The following is a 24,077-nucleotide window of genomic DNA, read 5'->3' as shown; positions in this document are numbered from 1 at the left end:
TCAGTGAATTGCTCTCATTAAGGTCACCTGGGACCTAACTGTCAAAATCCCATGGACACTTATTCTCTGCCGTGTGACACTGTATTCTACTTTTTCCTTCTTGACACTCTTATCACTTGTCTCTCTCAGAATCCTTTCTTTGCTTATCACTTAAACCTTGACAGTCCCCACAATTCTGTGTTCTCATCAACTTTATGATTTTAACTACTGCTTATATGTGCTGATGACTTTCAAATTCTTTATTTCCATGTCTTCACATGCACATCCAATCATCTACCAGTCATTTCCTCCTGAAATCTGCAGGTGATGTATTCAACCTGCTCCAAACTAAACTCTTCTTTCCAAAGCAGTTCTTTATCCCATATTCTCAGCCTCAATGATGCCACCACCCAACCTTAGTCACAGAAACACAAGTCCACCCACTGCCTCTTTTTTACTTACTTCCCATAACCAAATCTTATTTAATTGCCAAAATAAGATTAAAACTTATTCCCTCCCTTCATCTATACCTTATTTTAGATCCCTTTCTCTTCTTGCTAAGTCATAAGTTACCAAATTGGCATTTCGTGGCACCAGTTGTTAGGCACTCCTATTAAAAAAGGATTCTATAAACAAGTATATTTGAGAAGGGCTGCATACCATATGCCTGTCTTGAAGACTCAGAATGAACATTAGCCTCTGGTACCCTTGAGAAGTACTACTGTAAAGAAATCTGCGGCTGGGCATGGTAGCTCACGCCTGTAATCCCAGCACTTTGGGAGGCCAAGGTGGATGGATCATGAGGTCAGGAGATCAAGACCATCCTGGCTAACACGGTGAAACCCCGTCTCTACCAAAAATACAAAAAATTAGCAGGGCATGGTGGTGGGCGCCTGTAGTCCCAGCTACTGGGGAGGCTAAGGTGGAGCTTGCAGTGAGCCGAGATCGCGCCACTGCACTCCAGCCTGGGCGACAGAGCAAGACTCCATCTCAAAAAAGAAGAAAAAAGAAAAGAAACCTGCTTAATTCTATTTATGCGAGGCTCTCCTTTATGTTTGTCTAAAAATTATTTCAGTAGGAGAGGAAGTGGGAGGATAAGTCCCATTTAAAAATCAAAGACAAATGCTCTTCAGAAGAGTGTGGAAAACTGATCTCCATATTTCTTTAATGTATCAGCCTAAAGCTAATGATCTAAAATGCAAGCCTGAGCATATAATTTCCATTCTTTACTAGCTCATTATTTACTGAAGACAAAGAACCAGCTCCATGCAACGTAGATTATACGACCCGATCTTGTTCCCCTAGCTGCCTCCTTCAGCGACATCTGCCAGTGCCTGATGACATTTCGGTAACTCTCAAATACTTGTGTTTGTGGTTCCTCAAACACACATACTCACACTCACGGCTCTGTACTTCTGCTTATGCTATTCCCTCTGCCCTGAGTACCCTTCCCCTTCACCTTCTTATTCACCAGCCTGTAACTCATTACTTTAAGACTTAGCTTAGAAATTAACATGACCTTTGGTCTCTTTAGTTGGCCTTTCTTGGCCCCACTGCTCTCCTCCTTCTTCCCCAAACACTGACTAAACTCCCTCAGCATTCCCACCATAGAACGTAACATATGGTATTACGACATCTGCTTGTGTTCTCTCTCCTTCACTCAACTGTTAAAAAGCCAAGATTACATCTTATTCATTGCTTCATTCCCATAACAGTCAATCCATGATTAATGAACTCAGTAGTATTGTAGCAGCCCTTTTGATAACAATCAGGCAAGACCATCCAGAAGAAATCTGACACTCCAGCTTTTTTCTCATCTCATCTGTCAAGTCATAGTCTGGTTGTAGGAAAGGACTTATCTATGCATATTTTTACCAGGGAGGGGTATTTATTCCAAAGATTTATATCCATACTCTTACTAACTCTGCCTTTAAAAAATTCAACCCAGGTGTGCTTTCTGATAGCCCCATTCTTTTCTACTTCTAGCGTTCATTGGCTTTTTTCTCGGAATCTTCCTTAAGTGGTTCCTCTCTTAACAGTGAAACAGGATAGCTGATTAAAGTATGGGTTCTGGTTCAGATCCCAGCCCTACCACCTATTTACAGCCATGCAACTTTGGGCAATTCACATAATCTGTCTCCTCAGACTCCTCATCTATAAAATGGGCATAATAATATTAATAGTTCCCTATCTTATAGGGTTGCTATAATCCATGAACATGCTTAAGCATCTAGACATGTTTGCTGCTCTGGTTATATATTAGAATATGTCAATGGCTTCTGGCCATGTGATATATATTTATTTCCACATTTAACCAAACGGTAAAATTATTCCATTTATTCACTCCCATCCCTTTCTATTCATCATACTCTGCTTTGTTGTTCTGTTTTCTCCCTCCACAGAATGTTAGTTCCTTGAGATTAAAGGCTTTGTTTTGTTCACTGCTGAAAGCCATAGCACCCAGAATGATATTATACATACTAGCCCCTCAGTAAACAATTGCTGAATCAATGTTGTAAACTATCAAAGGAAAAAAGAGACCAAAAATTTCATTATAATAAAAAGTATAGAGAAATCTTCCTTTAGTGGCTTCCAATCCTATATTTTAAGACACCATACGCCATAATAAAAACATAAGAAAATTTATTACAATTTAAAGGTAAAAACAGTTTCAAAAGATTTAGTTATATGAAAGGCATGACAGAGAATGGATGCTTTCTTGAAATTCAAAATCAGATCCAAGAGTATCACTTTCAGAATGTTCTTTTATTTGTCTTGGATGAAACAGTCACTATTCTATTTTCTTTCTTGACAGAAATGTGTTTTTTCAAAGACCTACTTTTAATTGGTTCATTAACCAAAGAACTAGTTTCCCTAGTTCCTTTGCCTTTCTGGTTTTCAGGACAGTCAGATCAGGAATGCAGGTCCTTTCCAGGGTGTTGCTTATCAGAGTGTTTTTTTGGTATATTCACCTGTTTTGGTCTTTTTCTCTGAAGAAGATCTGCTATTTCTGGACAACTCCTCTTCTTTTCTTTGACTTCCAGTTCCAGAAGTTGCATCTGGTGAAGGAGAACACATTCTAGCAATGAATCCTTCAAAAGACTCCTGCCGCTGCTCAGTGGCTGGGACTCCTAGGTTGTTGCTGGAAGTTCCTAAGGCCTCTGGAGTAGAAACTGGGACAGGAAAGGAGTCGAGAGGCAAAGGAATTCTAGCATCACCTGTAATTTTCTGAAACTAGAAGGAAAAACAAAACAAAAATTTAGTGACAAACAAAGCCATCATTAAAAAATTGAGTTCAAAACGTCAATGTTATTCTGTGATCTTAGAAGATTTCCAGGTCATTTTTCCCCTAATTATATCTTACCAAGTGATTGCCAACTTAACTTAGCTATAGCCAGGGGTAGGTCCAGCACATTTTCAGACTTCTGTGTTTTGTGTAATTATTACTAATTTATCTCTCCCTCATTAAAAAAAATAGAACCTTATTCTATAAGAAAATTAATATCTTTCCTATCCTCTATGCACATGTAAGCAGTATCCAATTTGTAAGGAGACTGAGTTTTCAAGTCGTCAGTTGCCAAGACCAGTCTGAGACTGGCTGAGATGGGAGATGGGGGCTCCAAGTAAGGCCAGAGGAAAAGCAGCAGGGGACTCCTGTGGCAGACAGGTTTGCCCCTCCCATTCCCATAACTAGATGATGCCTATAATATACTGCCTGTTTGTTATATATGAATTACTTATTCTGAAAAATTATCTATATCAGTACTTGTACCTTCATTAGTGTTCCTTCATTGTAAGCTGACTGCATACAAATAGAAACCTAGATGAAATATGAATAGAATAGACATTTATAAAATTTAAAATTTAAAATCGTTTCTCTAATCTTTCATTTCTTCACTGAGGATAGTCTACTTTAAATCATAAATTTTCAAAAGAACTTTCTTATTTTTTATTTACAATACAATATAATGAAATGGGCACAAACTTACTGATCTCGGTCTTGGAAAGGACCCCAAAGATGCTTCTGGTCCCTGAGCATGTGAACAGATCATTATTTTTTTCTCTCTGACTTAGTAATTCCCTTTTTTGCCAATCACTTGTAGAATCACTAAGTTCTGTTCTATTCACTTACCTGGATATTTTGCATTTGCCCTAGGGCATTCTGCTTTGGTTCTGGTTTTTCATCTTCAAGTGCCTTTTCTTCTTTAGGTGGATTACTAACAGAAGAAGTCATCTGGGGATGACCTAGTAATTGAAAATCTGACTGATCTATCCCAGCCATTGTGGCAAGCTGCCCAAGCCTGGTCAAGAGAAGAAAAGGAGGAAAAGGCAAGGATTACTAGAAGCACATAAGAACAGCTTACATTTCCCCGAACCTACAATCATGAAATACTTCTAAAATCTTAAAACCCATTATCCTACTCCAGACTACACCCCCATCCCTCCCAATTTCTCAGACCTTCCCACATTTATCCTCTGAGATAAACCATATCAGATCATCCAATCCTTTAAGCACTGTCTCTTCCCCCAACAATGTATTAGATACCTCTTGACTTCATTTCCTTACTTATTCCGTATTTTACATACTGTCTCAGTAGAAGCTGCAATTTCTACCACACACCTACTGCCTCTCACCTTCATCCCCACACATCTATACCACCTTTCCTCCAGTCCTCAAGAATATGTTTGTCCCTTTCCTCACCAAACCGTTCACCTACAAAACATAACTCTATCAATTATCTATCTCCAACTGTTTCTTTCAGTATATTCTTTCAGCAAAATCATTCTTGGTTGAGGACCACTGATCCATATCTATATCTACCCTGCAGATTAATAACAATTTTAATATCTCAAAGTTAATTTTAATTCAAACTTATTTAACAAGCAAAGTGAATAAAAGAAAAATTCCTATACATTCCTGAATACTTTCAATTAAAACTACCTTCAATTTGGTCTTTAACAAGAATTACAGCTACCAATTACTCTATCTACAAGTTACTTTTTTTTTTTTTTTTTTTAAGAGATGGGCTCTTGCTATGTTGCTCAGGCTAACCTTGAATTCCTGGGCTCAAGTGATCCTCCTGCCTCAGCCTCCCAAGTAGCTGGGATTACAGGTGCAAACCACCAAGCCAGATAAGTTTACTCTTTCATGTTGGGCCCTCAACCAAGGCAGGTTTGTCATTTTGCATTTCTTTTAAAATTCCACATTTAAAAAATCAAGTGTACTATTTACAATTACACAGTAAATATGACTTCAGGAAGCTATAAAAATTGTTCAAGTTCCTTGGCAAAACACCATTAAAGTCATGGAGGGACAAATGTCATAGGGAGAATGTAACTAACCCAGCATCTTTAAGGAGATCCAAGAAAGCATGAAACTTCTGAAAAGAATTCTCAATGCTGCCCAAAACACCTTCATCATCCAGGATCATATTTGTCAATGACTGTGCATGAAGGGCTTCAGACAAAGAGAAATTTATATTTCTTAACTGGGCATTTTCATGTTCCAGCTATAAAAGAAGATTGAAAATGTGTGACATGATTTTCTCTCATTATCACCAAAACAGTTTTTATGAAACTAAAATAAAACATTTTAAAAATGTAATTAATTTGCAGTTAATCTAATTCTCCACCAGTAAAGACAGACCATATTAAATAACAATCAAAACCTGGAGATAACTGACAAAACCTCCTCCATAAACAATATAAATAGTATTTCATTACTGATCTTTCAAAAAGATCACATTTCTAACAGGTTAAATACATACCTGGATCATTCTATATTTAAAAATGAGCTGTTTAAGACTAATTTTTAGTCAATTAGTCAATGAAATAAAGAGTTTAATTGTTTAAGTCAATTAGACAATGAAATAAAGAGTAAGCATTTTACAATTTGGCTGTTAAGGACAAATTTTTGCCAGTAAAATACTTAATATATAAATTTAAGAGTCCTAAATCATACTCAATTTACTGACTGTACAATTACCAATATTCCCCCTTTGCTTTTGAAAATATGTACTCTCCTGCCCACCAAATTTATTTATCTAATACTACACGTAAGTCTAACTCTAGTATTTCTCAGAAAGGCCTTTGTGTTCACAATACACCTTTTGCCTTATACAATCAGGTGCTCAACCTTTACTGAATGATTAACTGTCTTTCAAACCAATGCATATACTTTCAAAAATTCCTCCTTAAACTTGCTTTGTAATAATAAATTATAGTTATGTAGAACTTTCTAGCTTATGCCCTGCTCTTACGCACATTCTCCTAATTTAGTCCTCATGGTATAGATTTTTATCTTTCATTGCATTCTTACCAGTTTTCCATTATCTTTTACCTTATTTATTCATTTTCCTAATTCACCTTCAGTAGATAGTCTCATCCCCATCTTTTACACAATTGTATATACAGTATAAGCCTAATAAATGCATTCTTGAATTGATGCATCATGAACAGAAAATAAGCTCCAGTCATATAAAAGCAGAGGAAAAGAAAACAAACTACAATTTTTACATTTTTAAAAAACATGCTTTTGGAATACAGATCACACGATCACCAAATATAAGTAAATGCAAACATTAACATACTGTGACCATTTGCAATACATTATATTTTCTCACTTTAAAGTTTATAAAGTGTGTGTATGTATGACTTAAACCAAAACCAAAACAAAAAACTCTCAAAAGGTAAGAAAACTTTTATTTACCTCACTGACTCGTTTATCAGCCTTAAGCCTTATCACTCTTTCTTCCTTTAACTGCTTTAGGCACTCCTCCAGTTTTTCCTAGTATTAAGTAGTAATAAAGTAAATATTATAATTAATTCCCAATATGATCCCCAAAACTCTTCCAGCTGTTGAGCTCACCAAGCATTTAGGGACAGAGCCAGAAGTGAACTCAGATATCAGGATTATAGCCTACTGCTTGTATAATATCATACCATGCTAGGGAAATTAATTACCAAAAACATCAGATTCGCACATCACAGATTTATTTCCACTCTTTCCAAGATAAATTTATGACAGCTCACCATAGAAGGCATACACATATATTTATTGAGTCAGAAATAAAAATTAAGGCTATGAAAAAGAAATTCTATTCTTATTTGTGGATCCCTTATAATTGGAAGCCCTATTAACACACTTAACACACCTGAATTATGTAACAGCAAATTAAAAATCAAGTAACCAATTAAAAGGGACAGGGCTCTTTCTGGTAAAGATTGAAATACAAAAGGAATTAGACATGATGGAGATTCTCCAATTCCCTCCAGAGTGTTGAGGGAAGGAACTCTACCATATACTTACATTAGGAAAGGAAATTGGTGCCACTTTCTGGAGTAATCTTTAGTAAATACTACCAATTCTATGTCTGGGAATTTACCTTAAGGAAATCACCAAACTTGTGGACAAAGATTTATCTACCAACATAATGTCACAGGACTGTTTACAACTAAAAGCCTCCAAATTGTGATTGGTTAAAAAAAAAAAAAAATAGCACATCCCTATGATGAAATGCTCTATGGAGCCACTAAAAACTATGATACGGGTCTAACCAGAGTTAATGAATGGTCGTTTTTCTTGGGAGATGGTCCATAAGCTAAGTAAGATTCTCTGATGTGGAAGAGCATTCAATGATGTGACAAAATATTTTGATATCTTTTTAAGATAAAAGGGCAAATTACAAAATATCCAGGTGTGTGTACCATGCAGAGGTGGTTTTTATTTCCCTCAATGTTCTTCACGATTTTCAAAAATTTTCTCAAAGGGCATATATTTTTATACTCAGAACACATGTTTGAAAAATCAGTAAATGCCCTAATAACTACAAATTCTTTAGAATGTTTCATTATCAGTTAAAGCCAACCAAGTTTTTATGGGAAAAAGGAAAAATAAATTGCAAAATTCCTCTACTTATTTATATAATGGTTTTAATATTTAGAACTGTTATCAAAGAACTTCTAACCAAACATGCAAATAAGCAAAAAACTTATCAGAATTGGAGAAAGAATAAAATCCTCCATTCCTAACTAGTTCTAAAAATCACATCAAATCACAATTACATGAAATTGTTTCTCCCTCTAGTGGAGGAAGTGAGAACATAATGTTACATATTTATGAAAGTTCCCTCCTCATTACTCCTTTAAAGAGTAATTCACGCTCCTTAAAGAAAATAAGGAATATGAAATGAAACAATTAGAAAGTAAAATCACTTAACATTCCACTACTTAAAAACGACTAATGATAAAGTGTTGTAGTAATTTTCCTCCCTGACAGATGCTCCCCTTCCTCCCTTCTACACATGGAAAAGTTTATTTTTTTTCTGGAACACAACCCCAGAAATATCAGATGTTATCCTGTACAACAACCCTTGAATATCAAGGGCTTGAAGTATGCAGGCCCATTATATGCAGATTTTTTTCAACCAAATGCAGATCAAAAATACAGTATTCTGGCTGAGCACGGTAGCTCATACCTGTAATCCCAGCACTTTGAGAGGCGGAGGTGGGCGGATCACAAGGTCAGGAAATCGAGGCCAACATGGTGAAATCCCGTCTCTACTAAAAATATAAAAATTAGCTGGGTGTGGTGGTGCACACCTGTAATCCCAGCTACTCGGGAGGCAGAGGCAGGAGAATCACTTGAACCCGGGAGGGCAGAGGTTGCAGTGAGCTGAGATTGCACCACTGCACTTCAGCCTGGCGACAGAGCGAGACTACATCTCAAAACAAACAAACAAACAAACAAAAAAACAAGTATTCTCCAATGCAAAAGCTCATAAGGAGGACTGACTTTTTATATACCCTGGTTCCACAGGCCAACTGTGGGGCCTGAGCATGCCTGCATGGAGTTGGGTATATGCTGGAGGATGGGGTCATGGAATAACCCGAGTATGCTGAGGGAAGACTGTATATCCAATTTTATGTTAGGCATTCTTCCATTTAAGATTTAACACTGAATCAGAGAACTCATAACTCTGACTTTTTTTTTTTTTTTTGAGACGGAGTCTCGCTCTGTCGCCTAGGCTGGAGTACAGTGGCCTGATCTCTGTTCACTGCAAGCTCCGCCTCCCAGGTTCACACCATTCTCCTGCTTCAGCCTCCCTAGTAGCTGGGACTACAGGAGTCCACCACCACGCCCGGCTAATTTTTTGTATTTTTAGTAGAGACAGGGTTTCACCATGTTAGCCAGGATGGTCTCGATCTCCTGAACTCGTGATCTGCCTGCCTTGGACTCCCAAAGTGCTGGGATTACAGGTGTGAGCCACCGCGCCTGGCCAACTTTGACTTTTTTAGTGGGCTAAATAAAATATTCCACTGAGCCAGCTTACTGGTTCATGTAATCATTCCTTTATGGCTAACAAGACTGTTTCCAACTTTTCAACATTATAAGATAAAATAACCACTTTTAAGCATGAAGGTTTTGTTCTCCCATATTTAGAATAATTTTCTTGCAATAAATAAAAAAGGAATTTTAGGTCAAAGCAAATAAACATTTTTAAGGCTCTGCAATACTTACATCCAAATTGCTTTCCAAAAGATTTCTAAGATTTTATACTGCTACTGGCAATGAAACAGTCTATCACTTGGATATATCACCTCTACTCTAACTGTTGGCTTACCTTCCCACTTAAAGTACAAGATATTCAAGAGAAGGAAGTATATTTTATTAAGTGTTTATCCCCAGCATTTATGTGTACCACAAAGCAGATAACCAATAAATAACTGCTGAATAAAGAAAATCCCTGCCAATATAAGATTTATGTGTGTGTTAAAGACAGAATGTGTGTTTTTCTCTAACAGATAAAAGGTTACTGTCTTCCTTAAATGTGCACTGTCTTCCTTAAATGTGCATTTCTTTGCTTACTAATTAGTACTTAAATTTCTCTTTTGGTTATTTTTTGGAAATTCAGATTTTCTGAGGCAAAGTTCTGGCCCTACCCATCAGCTGTATAACCTTGGGCAAGTTCAATAACTCTAGGTCTTAATTTCCTCATCTATAAAATGGAGATAAATTCATGTATCATAGGGCTCTTGAAAGGAGTAAATTAACACACATATAAAACTGAGAGGAGTGCCTGGTGTACAGAATATGATCAACGCAAAATGAATAAACATATGAATAGAATTAGTAGAGACGAGCTTAAAATGAAAGTTAATCTTCTCCTCCTCACTCACACATCCAGCTTCCCAGAGGCAACCATTTCTTTCAGCAGGTTTTTTTAATCACAAAATATGCTATACATACTGAAAAGTGCATAAAACACACTATTAGGGAATACTCATGTAGCCATATACCCAAGTTTGCAAGTACAACCAGCTAGCATCTCTGAAATCCCCCATATCTTCTACTCATCACAAGCCCCTCTCCTTCTCCCAGAATTAAACACCATCCTCATTTTCCTAATGATCATTTCCTTTATATGCATGCATCCCTAACAATCTAGTTTTGCCTACTTCTAACTTTATGCAAAGGGAATCATAGTGAATGCAGACTTCTGCATCTTCTGTCTTTCTTTCAACATTGTTCTTACAATTCATCTGTTGTTGCCTGTAGCTCTTGTTCATTAAATTTTATTACTTTTATAGTTTTCTCAGTGTACAAATGCAATCTAATTTTTAATTCTTAATGGACATCAGGTTGTTTTCAGGTTGAACTATTACAAATAACGCACGTGGACACTTTTGCACCTGTTTTTCTGGTGCATATACCCTCGGATGACTTGTTGGGTCCCAAGGTATTCATATACTTTCAATTGAAAGACAATGCTAAACGCTTTCCAAAGTAGGTGTGCTCACTTATACTTCCGGCATAAACAGGGTGGAAGATTCTTATTACACTCCAGGTCTATAATACCTGCCACTATAAAATTTTATTTTTTGCCAATCTGATAGGAGTGTAGTTGCATCTCATACTGATTTCAGTTCATTTTTCTCTGATTACCTATATGGCTGAACACTTTTCCATACTTACGGGCTACTTGGATTTTTTTGTGTGTGAGGTTTAAGTCAACCATTCTTCTTTTTAATCCTTCTCTAGTTCTAAATAACATATTATGTAACTACTACATGACCGAATTTTAGACATTATTTACTAACTTTCTGCTTTACTAAGTAAGAGTTTGGTTCATTCTTACTTATTTACTTACTTATAGCCACTCCTCTCAATAAAGTTGTATCACCATTAGTTTTTCCATTGGTCATGATCTCTTCAACTTCTAGTGATATACATCACTTAAAAATTTAAATTGTTTATCAACTCTAAATTCTCTCAATGTCCTGCTTTGTAAAATAAGGACATATATACTTTTGTCCCTTCTTTCCACCTGTGTCCACCTTCCAAACTTAGCTTTTACACTGTTAAAGTTAATATTTATATTCTGTTCTATATGCAGAGCTGTTTGTTTTTTGAGAGACAGATAGATCAGTGTTTAAGAGAACAGGCAGAAAGCTTAAGCTCAAATCCCTGATCCAACTCTAAATTTAAGTACAGCTTGGGCTTACTTAAATTTAGCTTCTTTTCTGAAAAGTAGGACTAATAGTAACACCTCCCACAGGTTATTCTGAGGATCAAATGACTTAATATAAGCAAAACACTTAGAACAGTGTCCAATACGTGCTAAATCTGATACAAGTTAGTTATTATTGCTATTACATGCAAATTGATAATCAAAGCTGCAGACCATGGCAGTATTTCCATTAGTACGATTAAATTAATACTGCCTACTGCAGAGTTATATTGTAACTCTGTGTATATACAGGTTACACCGCCTTCTATACAGTTTCAGTGCCACAGCCCTTGTATAGAGTGACCGCCTATCTTAAGTTGCCCTGGACTGTTTCAGTTTACAATCCTTGTCTTGATGTTAGTGTTAACAGCACCTGCTTACACTATTAAAAAGTGTTCTGGTTTGTGCAACAAATTAGATAGGTGGTCACTGACTGCTGTGCCACTGAAAAAGGCGGACAAACTCAAGTGGACTTTTTCCCTTTTGTACATCAGTGGTAGCTCAAAAATCTGCCATAGTTTAATTTGTTTTATGTTCGTGCCAACAGAACTTTCTCCTCTGGAGTTTGATTCTCTCCTTCCCTCTTTTCTTCTCTCTCTTTCCCCCTCCCTCATTCTAACAGTGCCTAATACATAGTAATATGCTTCAAGGATTTTTTAAGCTCTCAGTCACACAACCAATGGAAGCCTCTCAAATCCAGACACGCTGCTCTCCACACTGAAACCACTGATCCCTGATATCCTATTATCTTCCTTCTTGGTTTATACCCTCATTTTGTGGGACTATGTTTTCAAATAACAAGAAAAAGTACAGCGCAGGAGGTCCAAAACGTCCTATTCAGCCCCAACTTAGATTGACAGTTTGACTGGATGGGAAACTCCAGGTTGTCAATTATTTTAAAACTTTGGAAGTATCTTTCTAATTCCAGGATCCATGGTAGCTGATGAGAAGTATAATAAAGTCTGGTTTTTATTGTTTTTTAAGTGACTGGTATTTTTCTCTCGGGATTTCTTTCCTCAGTATCTTGAAATTTTACAGTGAAGACTGTCTACTTATATGTGTCTATCTAAGGCAAACTTTCTTATAATTTTTTTTTGTAATTTCCTTCCATCCATTTTTTTCTGTCCTCTGAGATTTCTTACAGCAACATGTTAGGCCTCCTAGATGCAACCTCACTACCATATGATTTCTGTTGTATTTTCCATTCCTGCCTTTCTGTTCTATCTACTGAGAAATTTCCTTAATTCCTACTGAATTTATTTCAACCGTTATAATTTCCAAGAGACCACCCTTGCTTTCTGCTATTCCTTTTTAAACAACACCCTATTTCTTTTTTACAGGCACTGTACCTTTTGTACTTGTGCTTAACAAACCTAAGGATGTTAAGCAGAGTTTTTTTCTTAAAGTATTTTTGTTCTTTTAATCAGCTCTGGTCCTATCAGGACATATTTTTCATCTTTTATTTTCCCTGTCATGTTGTGAGTTTTACTCAACTATCAGGTGAACCACGGTTATTTCCTATTTAAGAATAAGGGAGCAGAGGATCACTGGGAGCTGATGACTAGCTTCTCTTATGCATGAAGAAGTGGGTAGCCAGTATGGCAGGATATCCTCAGCTACCCTTTTCTAAGGTGCAAAATCCACACTATCTACCCTAGTTCTCCCCAGTTACTTTACTGTTTTTCAAAGTCAAATGATCTCATTTCAGGAGAGCGAAGGTAAGGCTAGGAGTCAACTCTTCCATATACAAACTGTCAAGGAGCTCCCTCTATGTTAGTCACATTTCTAGCTCCCTTCCTTTTTCCTGTATGCATATCTGTGTATGGAGCTGTTTCTGGAGTTAGATTAGATTCCCTTTGAGCTGTAGGCTTCCCCTGTGTATATTCTAGGCGATGGTTTTCCTCTGTTCTACTGCTTCGGTTTCATACTCATTTCCATCTGTCATCTCTATTTCAAAAATATGTTGAAATCTCTTCAATTCTCTTGATTATTGTAGGCTTACGTATGTTAGAAATTTTGATAACATCATTTTATGGAGTTCTTAAAACAGAAAAGAGCTGAGAGAATTCTCAGTGCATCTTGAATCAGAAATTCCCAAGTTATATTTCCTAACCTTCTTGGTCTCCCCAATGGCTATAATCACTTAATAAAATTTCCTAATTCCCTGGTGAAGAAAATAAATACAACACATTTAAAACAATAATGAACATGAATTAGACATTCTAGGATTTTGTTTTTCCTCTGGAACTTAGTAATAAACCACTTAGGTGCTACAAACAATAGGTGCTCATTTATAATAGGGACAATTCTACATTATCTATACATTTTCCCCTCTAATATTCTATCATTTTTATAATTATCTTAAAATTTCTCTATATAAATATCACTAATTTTAATTTAAAAAATGAAAATCTGGCTTCATTTTTTGAAAATCAAAAAGTGATTTCCATAGTCACATAAAAATAAGATAACTGCCCTTCCACCATGTGAGGATATGGTGAAAAGCCATCTATGAACCAGAAAGCAGGCCCTCGCCAGACACCAAATCTGCCTGAGCCTTGATCTTAGACTCTCCTGCCTCCAGAACTGTGAGACATACATTCCTGTTGTTTATAAGCTACATGTAAGTATATAAAAAAGGGATAATTACTTCTATATTTGTAAGTTTCATATAAAAGAAAATTGTATTAATTTTCAAAAATTAATTGTGGACTTCCTAGCACCCACAAAAAGATAAGGCCTCCCAAAGAGCCCTGAATCAGCTGGTTACATTCATTCAGTGCTTAATTTCTTTGAGTTTATCTTATGATTATTAAGGCCTTCCCTAAATCTAATATTCTATGATTCTAAGGAAAGGAAAATATATTACTGATGACGTTTCAATTTTTATTTCTTAGAGTGCAGACGTCCTCCCTTTTACCTTGTTCTATGATAAAGAACCATTCAACGGATATGAGATAGAAGGAAAGGGAAAACAGAATTCCCATGCAAGCTGTCCAGTGCATAATCAAGCTTTCACCAAAAACTAACTAGAGTTTGAAATGATCTTCCCCATATCTTTAAAGTGGTAGCTTTGTACCTGTAATGCTTCTTGTTTTATACTAGTTTTCTCAGGCACTTCATGAACACTCTCTGAAGAATCATCAACCTCTTCAATTTCAGAGGATGAAGGACTCTCTACTGTCACAGTCACAGGAAAACCTGGTTGCTTAAAAAAAGAGGACAAGATTGTATAATAATATAAACCGAATACCAAATACTAAAGGACATCTAATCAAAGTGATCTTTCTGAAGTGTTAAGTCATTCTCTATAAATGTCTATCACTACTCCTTAGTCTAACACAATCAATAACAAAGTAAAAAGACACTAACTTATTCTTTCTATGTCACTGAAATAATTCTCTCATACAAGGTTTATAATTAATACTGGAATCGCCCATATTATTTTTTTCTTTTTTACATAAAATCTTTCCGAAAATAACCCATATTATTTTATTACACTTTTTTCACATAAAGCAAGCAAGGAGGCAGGGTGAACATTTTTTCTCAGATCAACTGCAGATGAGAAATTTATTCTCTACCATCACACACAGAGTCTTAAAGACAGGATGATTTTTAGGAGAAAAAAATCCATCAGTGGAGGCCTCACAAAGAATTGGAAGAATAATTTAAACTGTGAATAATAAACACTAGAATGGCCTGTAATCCCAGCACTATGGGAGGCCAAGGCAGGAGGACTGCTTAAGGTCAGGAGTTTGAGACCAGCCTGGGCAACATAGCAAGACCCTGTCTCTACAAAATAAAATAAAAACTAGAATTAAAAAAAAATTAACCAAATACATGCACACAACTAAAACTGAGACATCAAAAACCTCATCTTTTCCTCATTCTTAAGCCAAAACTACTGTAATAACAATGCAATTCTCCTGTCAAGTTTCAGTGCCACTAGAATGTTGTTCAATGTTTCCAAATATTTCAAAATTGACTGTGTCACAATCCCATAAAAAGTCCACAGATCAAAAAGAAAAGTGCCGGGATACATAACTGTACAGAAGAGAAGTCACGAGAATGCAGTATCTACTACAAGCATAAATCCTGCAGTACCTGAAAATCCTAGACGGTAGAATGAGATGCACGCCCCTACTTTTGGCTATGCAAGGGGCAGTACGGACACACAGGTGCTCCTTCATCTCAGCAGTGCTATCTTTTACAGAGAAATTACGGTCTCTAAAAACAACTGAAAAGGAAAATCTGATACTCTGACAGAATTCACTTGCTCTAATACCATGATGCAGAATGACAGGGAATGTGCTTGATCCTGACAAGGGAGAAAGAAAAGCTCTGAGAAAGCAGAGGCTTTAGGACTGGTTGCTTTGTTTTAGCTTTAGAATCTGGAATATATATATACATATATATATATATAAAAAATATGTATTCCCCAAGAAGATTTCTTTTAAACTTAAGGACATTCTTGACTATGATAGCTCCATGTGTCGGGTGAGAAATGGTGGTCAAATTTGTTTTGCTGGTGGCAACAGAGAAATGACTTCCTGTCTACACAGATGAAACCACAAGGCCCCCATTGTGTGACATATCCACACAACTATACTGTGGCACTGGGAGAACCCAGAAAATTTTAAATGAATTTACTTCAGGGAGGGAAATGTTTTTTAAGACTCTATTCAGTTTAAAGAGCACAGAGAATGATCTTCCACCCTTCCCATTCCAATCCCCTACATACTATAAACATGGTAACTACGTACCTGCAACTGATTACATATATCACGTGTTTTGATTAATGGGAAACCCCTAAAAAGATATCGATAAATTAAGTTATATTTTGATGTAAATACACCACCAGTTAACACTAGGTAATAACACTTGCTAGTATTATGTATACTATCCATACATAACTGTGCATAAAAATAAATCACCTCCAAATAAGGGCCTGGAAAGCTCTGCTATGGAGAAAATTGAACAATTTAGCAGAACGGCTTTGGGATAAGACTCTGAAGATGCAGGTAGTTCTTATGTTTAGGATGGTTCAGATTTCCAATCTAACTTCTTTAACTGGTGATATTAATTGTTCTCTAATTCACAACTCCTTGTGACCAAGATGGGACTTGAAATTAGTAAGTATCTCAAGAAGATATGAAACTGCGAAGTTATTAAATGAAAGTGTAAAGACTGGGGCCTCAGTACTACAGTTTATGCAATAATAATTCACATTACCAGTTGTGAAATAAGTATAGTCGTCAGTTGCCTAATAAAGATTATACATATTCAATTTAATCTGAGCAAATGAACAGATATTTTATGTAGCATCTATTTCCAGTCCTATTTAAAATCAATTCTCTTTGTTTTCTTAAGCAATTGTTAATCTCCAATTTCTTGAATACTAAAAGTCATTTGAAAATAATTTATAGTAATCTAATTCATTTATTAAGCATAAAATTATAGTACAACATTTTTAAAAGACTTTTCTGACAAAAATTACTATGAATAGCTACCCCCAAGGTAACTGGCTACAACTAGTTATATCTGGTTTGACTCACTAAAATGAGTTAGGCCCGTTGGCTGAGTTAGATTAAGTCTAATCAACACTTCCTATCATTTTGCATTGAACAATTTCCTATGCTTTACAATGCCCTTTCCCCAATCTTAAATATCCAAATTCCTATTTCTGCCCTATAGGACTTGGTTTAACTGCACATACTTTAAACGAAACCTTTTCTCACCTGCACAATTGGAGATAATTTCAGTTTCCTTTGGACTCCCACAGGGATACAGCTTGCTGTGACACTTAATAACTTGAAACCCTACTTAGGATTATTTTTTGTTTTTCTTCCTTAAAGGATTCATGAGGCAGAAGCCACATGAGTCATTTTTACCCTATAGACATAAGCAGAGAACTCTCACATAATAGAAGCTCCAAAATAAAGAATTTTGAATCCCATTTTTATCCTAAAAGATAGGAAATAAAAATACCCTACCTGTGTCTTTTTGCACGTTCTGCAGTACGCCATGGCAAGAAACCAGACACACCAGGTGGTAGAGGTGCGGGCGCATAATATTCTTTACCAAGGGAGTGTTTTCTGCCACTACTTACAGGTTTCTTTGTGGCCAATCCTACTTGAGAAGTGTTAAAAAGAAAGAATCAAGATGCACCAAAGGTCTACAGATGAATAGGCACATGTGCATACTCTTAAAATAATACAAATGGGCACCTGACAATGACACCAAGTCCATTAAATCAGGATCAATTTGTAAATACCTTTTTACATAGGCCAGTAATAAATATAAGAATAAATATATTTTTTAATATATTTAAATATAAGTAATAAATATATAAAAATATAAATTATCTAGAGTAACAAGTTATCACTTTAACTAAAATATAAGTTGAATATATGAGATATGCAGAGCACGCAAAGGTAAATAAAACATGTAACCCAAAGAATGAAAGATTATATGTGATACATTTCATTATGCATTATGCAGAAATTTTAAGTTATTAAATCTCAGAATATTTTTGGCATTCCTGAGTCTCAAGGACAGAACATAGATACACCGATGACTCCTACCAAACAGAACCTTCTAAATTGGAAAAAAATTTCAATTTGAGATTAATTTTATCATGTAAAAACTATCCAAGTTGTAAGACTGAAGGTAGCTGGGTAGTAGGTGAGCCAATGTTGCCGCCTATAAGTCTGTCCACCTTCAGTGTTCATTTGCTTTTATAGAACACAAAGGAAACGAAACCTACTGGATAACAGAACGAAGTGTAAAGTCTTATCCTACATTTCAGTTTAAAGAGTCAAGTTTTTTTAATGAAATATTTGGTAGCAAAAGCTAGACCTACCTATTAATATTAATAAAATTCACATTTAAATATATAATTGTTTCTGATATCGCTGAGAACAAATAATATAAGTTTATTAAAATGGTTATATTTATCTTTCCAATCTATTTTACTATGTAAGATCTACTTTAGCAGCTTTAGGACAGCATCTACAAGAACGTGTATGTGGTAATACGAGACAAATATTTCTCATAGTGTAACTTATTGATAATCACCACATTGTGCTGTGCAATTTCTCTGGATAAATTTACATGCCTCTTATAAATATATAGGAGCTCAGTTCATTGTATGCTGTTTTTAATATAATTATCCTAAAAAAAAGTTACTGTGTATTGTTTGTGGTATGTGTAGAAAGTAATGCAAATATAAATTTTTTTTTTCTTTGGAGACAGAGTCTCGCTCTGTTGCCCAGGCTGGAGTGCAGTGGCACAATCTTGGCTCACTGCAACCTCCGCCTCCCAGGTTCAAGCAATTCTTCTGCCTTAGCCTTCTGAGGAGCTTGGATTACAGGTGCACGCCACCATGCCCAGCTAATTTTTTGTATTTTAGTAGAGACAAGGTTTTACTGTGTTGCCCAGGCTGGTCTCCAACTCCTGAGCTCAGGCAATCCACCCGCCTCGGCCTCCCAAAGTGCTGGGATTACAGGCCTGAGCCACCGTGCCCAGCCGCAAATATAAATTTTAATTAAAACCAAACTAATTTACTTGTCAGATGAAAAAAATTATAAAGTTTCCTATCTTCTGTCTGCACACGTAATTGCAATATGAATGTGACATAATTTACATAAATTATATAACCCCTATACTCACTGACACCTAACTATTAAATATACAGCCAGACACTGATTTGGCTTACCTCTGTGTCTCCAAATCACTGAGGCAAATACAAAAAAAGCCCGAGAAATAAAGTTACTCTTAAAATAGCTCAGTGAGCTTGTAAACTTCAGTCACATTTCCAATTTCTTTAATCATGCTAAGAAAAAAGATTTTTGTTTTTTATTCTCATTCAATGATGTCCAATTATATACCACTAGCTACTAAAATTATAGCATTTCTAATATTTTATATTTTATGTTAAATTGCTTTATATCCTAGCCATTTTTAAGTGTACAGTTCAGTGATATTAAGTCAAGTGATATCTTTAAAAAATTTAAAGTAGCATCCAAATAAAAGATTATCTGGTGTTAATTGTTTGGTGATCTTAATGTACAGGGTATGTAACTAAAGTCACCACAAACCTTTTTCTGGGAAATTGGCAGATTATAAACATAAAAACATTAATTTTTTTCTCTGTAGTAGTCTTCATGGTTTTACTGTTTCAAAATTCAAAGTTACTTACAAGAAAAGGTCACTTTCATATTAGATTTGGCTTAACTTATTCCACTGTCACTCATTCTTATAAGTAAAAAAAGGCCACTTATGACTTAAGATAATGTGTTCTACAAAAGTTAAAGACTCTTTAAAAAAAAATATAAAAATATCAGTAGAACTAGATTATACCAAATTTATGTATTCAGAATGTGAAATTTATGCCATTAGCTGATAAACAGTTTATAAAGTCTTTTTTTTCATTATTCTTGGTCACAAAATTATAGACAATTTCAAAATTCTAGACTATTATTTGGCAGATTAAATAAACCATAAATAGCAAACATTTAGGGAATGTTTGTCTAAAATGTTCCATCTCTGGGTAACAAACTTACCTGCAGTATTGTTTTATAAGGATTACATACATTTTAAGGTTATTTCATCATTGAAAGCAGCAAGGTGCTACCAGATTCAACAACTTTGGGTAAGAATTTGCAAGGAAGGAGGAGGAAACAAGGGGAAAAAAATGGAACTGGGAAGAAATTTTGTTTTCTATAGTAAGAAAGGATAATTCTTCATTAACAACAACGACAACAAAATCATACAAAAGCACTGCTAAAACTGTCATCAAAGTGCATCCCAAATTTCAATTGCAAAGTATCAAAAGTAATCATGAATCAGAAAACATATCCAAAATGATGAATATTGTATGAAAAACAAATAAGGGTAATTTTTTAAATGGAAGCACTAGCATCCTTTTCCTAATGATTCATTTACTATTTCTACATTCCATAAATTCTCATAATCTTATCAGAACAATTACAGTCCTCATAATATGCACGGAGTCAATATTGGTTGTTACTGTCAATATCATAAATGAGAAGAGATTTTAATTTTAACACACTAGAACACTAGTAGCACTAAAAAGCCAAGACAGAAAAGGTTACCAATTCTAATAGTAGCTTTTCCTTTGTGACCACTTCCTAGAATTATAGTTCTCTTTTTCTGTTTAGCAGTTTTGGACGGTTCCTTCACTGATGGAGAAGTTATCCATTGGTACTAAAAGAGAGAGAATAAACACTACATTTCAGTTACAGATCATTTATGAGGGCTACATCTTAAATGGAAATTGTTAAGATACTCTAATAAAAGCTTTGCAATCAGCAGTTCTGGGACCCAAAATTAAAGAATCATACGGTATTTACAAAAACAGAAAAGACATTTGATTTGACTGTAAATTTAAGATGGCAGAAAAGTACCTTAACAGTTTCATTTTGTTAAAAACAGACGAAAAGCTGGGCACAATGATATATACCTACAGTCCTAGCTACCTAGGAAGCTGGGAAGGGGGAAGATCACTGGAGCTCAGAAGTTTGAGGCCAGGCTGGGCAGTACAGTGAGATCCCAGAAGAAAAGCAATTAAATAAGAATTCTTTCTGGAGAAATAAAACATGATATACCTCTGATTTGGCACTCCTTCCATTTTGGAGAACTTTTTTGATAACTGCTTTCATCATAGAATGATCTAAAGTAAAATAAAAATTGAAATTATAGTAATTATTTCCCAATGAGTGGCTATTCCCATTTAAAAACAAAAGCCAACCAATTATTGCTTTTTCCCATGAAATTAAATATGAATTCCATATAATGTAATTATATACCTTTTCCCCCTTTGAGTGTTCTAACTTCTTCCTCAAAAACAAAGTATTCCTACACGCATATTGTCCCTAATGGCTACCATTTTGGCAGCAGCAAAGATCAAATGTAAACACTTTGGAACTAAAGTAGCTTTAGATACCTCTAAATAGGAAATCAAAAGCCTAAACACTGTCCAGATACTTAGATGCTTAAAAGGCACCTAATATACCCAAATCAAAGTCATGATGTGCTCCCAAAGCTGCTCTTCTCCACAGCCTCCTTTTCTCTATAAACAGTACCACCCAGTTGTATGCAAAATCACCTAGGACTTTTTAAAAAAATTACTATTTCCTTTATAACCCACAAGTCTTGTTAGCTACACCTTGCTTCAACTACTTTTTACCACCTCCAACCTTCCACCCTAAGCGAAGCCATAGCCATCTCTAACTTGGACCAGTGTGAGTCTCCTAACTGGCCTCCCTCTTTCCCTTTTATAGCCCCCTACAAGTGTATTCTCCACACCAAGTCGTCTGATTGAATTACTACTTGGAATATAATCCTTACCAGCTCAAAATCCTCCCATGGTTTTCAGCTCATTTAGAATTATCTAAGTCCTTACTGTGACCTTCAAACCTTACAAGATCAGGCCCCTGGCTAGTTGTCTGACTTTGTAGCATACCAGGCTCTTCATCACTCAGTGCGCCAACCATGTTGGCCTTCTTGCTTTTCCTTAAATACTCCATCCACCCTGCCACCTATGTACCTACATATTCATTGCTTCCTCATCCTGGAAGGTACTTTATCTGCATCTTCCACGGCTTGTTCCTCTCCTAATCAGGTCTCTGCTCAAATGTCACTTTTTTAGTGAAGCTGTCCCCTAACAAACCTATCTAATATAGTCCCACCTGCCCCCATCTGTCTTCTTACCTTAAGGTATTTTTGCACTTCCTACTATCTAAATTACATTACCTATAACTCCCCAACTAGAATGTAAGCTCTATGAGACCAAGAATTTGTCTAGCTGGTTTACTGCTATATGTTTAGTGCCTAAACCAGTATCTAGCAGATAGAAGTATTCAAAAATTACTTGTCAAATCAACAAATGAATGAAATACTATTTCCAAGAATTCAGAAGTTCCACAAGAAGAAAATAATGCACTTGGTGGAAGCAGATTTATTATCTAGGTTCACTCCTATTCAGAGTAGCAGCCAAGAGCAATTTAAGTATAACTCTTTTCATCAGTAAATTATCTACTAAAAACATAAGAAAGTGCAAGGTTACAAAAGTGTAAGATTAGGGAAGGAAACACATTAAGTTTTCGAAACTGTCAATACATGAGAAATTCTTTTTCTTTTGCTATTTGTTAGTCAATAAAAAATATTGTAGCGACATACCAATGAGTGGATTTTTTCTTATATCCAGAACGACCAGAGTTGTATTGGTTTCAAGGGCCTCTAGCAAAGCCTTTGCTCCTTCATTGGTGAGGCCACACTGTTGCAGGTCAAGAGCTTTCGATGAAAGACAAAGGGTCACTTGCTAATTCTATACAGATGGGTTTTTTTTTGTTGTTTTTTTGTTTTTTTTTTTTTGAGACAGAGTCTCACTCTATCACCCAGGCTGGAGTGCAGCGGCACTATCTCTCCGCTCACTGCAAGCTCCGCCTCCCGGGTTCACGCCATTCTCCTGCCTCAGCCTCCTGAGTAGCTGGGACTACAGGTGCCCGCCACTACACATGGCTAATTTTTTTGTATTTTCAGTAGAGACAGGGTTTCACCATGTTAGCCAGGATGGTCTCGATCTCCTGACCTTGTGACCCGCCTGCCTCGGCCTCCCAAAGTGCTTGGATTACAGGCGTGAGCCACCTCGCCCGGCCAATTCTATACAGATTTAACATACAGACAACTCCCACTTATTCATGCCTGGAAGACTCCTGCCCAAGACTACTCATGGCCAGTTTTTAATCTTGGGTATTGGAAAAATAAAAATAGAAAACCATATGCACACACATAGTACAAAAAAGAAACCCTCTTCATAGATGTGTCATGATTACCCTCTCTTTAGTACCAATAAATTACCCAACATATTTTACAATTACAGAGTTGAAAAATAACTCTACATAAAACATCACAGAACGAATATTTGTTCATAATTAACAAGGATGCTAGTGGCAGTGCAAACCTCATAGGCAAAAACTGGGTGGAGCTCAGAAATTGCACTACATTCATCATCAAATTCAAATTCAAACTCAAAGTGACTCTCAAAAAATTACATTAAAAAAGGGAAAAGAAAATACAAAAATGTAAGAACTGTTAGTTTTAGAATAAAAATGACAAAGAAAGAACTCTAAGGAGATAGAAATAATGAATCCAAAGAATGTGTGAATAGAGATGATAGAGATTATATACTAAAAACCTATCATGAAAAAATAATGGTCAAGAACTCTCCCTCAAGTAAAAGGTCAAAGAACTAAACAAATGCTCATGAATACTAGTAATACTGAGGCTGAACAGTCTACTCATTTAAACTCAAAAGGATTATCACAAAAATACAGGTATAAAAAAAGATTACATCAGAGCAAAAGCACGTGTATACCATTACATTAAAATAACTGAAGTCTTTCAGAACCTCATTTTATCGACTACATGTCTGTATTCCCCAAAAATGTATATTGAAACCCTAATCCCCAACAGGGTAGTAGTATTAGGAAGTGGGGCCTTTGAGAGGTAAGTAGGTTTAGTTGAGGTCTTGAGAGTGGAGCCATCATGGGATTAGTGCCCTTA

At 35.8% G+C, this 24,077-nt stretch overlaps 1 protein-coding gene across 4 annotated transcripts in view; it reads right to left on the bottom strand.

Moving 5' to 3' along the window:
- Window positions 1-2,605: 2,605 nt before the first annotated feature.
- The window catches only part of CEP78 (centrosomal protein 78), a 31,637-nt gene continuing 10,165 nt past the window's right edge, over window positions 2,606-24,077 (bottom strand). Inside the window, exons 6-16 of one of the 4 annotated variants that reach the window (XM_054502013.2) lie at window positions 22,692-22,805; window positions 21,119-21,183; window positions 20,606-20,717; window positions 17,483-17,621; window positions 16,253-16,298; window positions 14,569-14,697; window positions 6,689-6,766; window positions 5,323-5,489; window positions 4,112-4,280; window positions 3,752-3,799; window positions 2,606-3,213 (exon numbers count right to left, since the gene is read on the bottom strand). In XM_054502013.2, the coding sequence (XP_054357988.1) occupies window positions 2,926-3,213; window positions 3,752-3,799; window positions 4,112-4,280; window positions 5,323-5,489; window positions 6,689-6,766; window positions 14,569-14,697; window positions 16,253-16,298; window positions 17,483-17,621; window positions 20,606-20,717; window positions 21,119-21,183; window positions 22,692-22,805 (1,355 nt within the window). In that variant the 3' untranslated portion in view covers window positions 2,606-2,925. The remainder of the gene's footprint in view (window positions 3,214-3,751; window positions 3,800-4,111; window positions 4,281-5,322; window positions 5,490-6,688; window positions 6,767-14,568; window positions 14,698-16,252; window positions 16,299-17,482; window positions 17,622-20,605; window positions 20,718-21,118; window positions 21,184-22,691; window positions 22,806-24,077) is intronic. The other 3 variants (XM_054502014.2, XM_054502015.2, XM_054502016.2) reach the window with 3 other exon arrangements.

The sequence above is a fragment of the Pongo pygmaeus genome, chromosome 13, assembly GCF_028885625.2.
Source record: "Pongo pygmaeus isolate AG05252 chromosome 13, NHGRI_mPonPyg2-v2.0_pri, whole genome shotgun sequence".
Classification (NCBI taxonomy): Eukaryota; Metazoa; Chordata; class Mammalia; order Primates; family Hominidae; genus Pongo; species Pongo pygmaeus.
The sequence above is the reverse complement of the archived record's forward strand: the minus strand, read 5'-3'. Positions and strand labels throughout refer to the sequence as shown.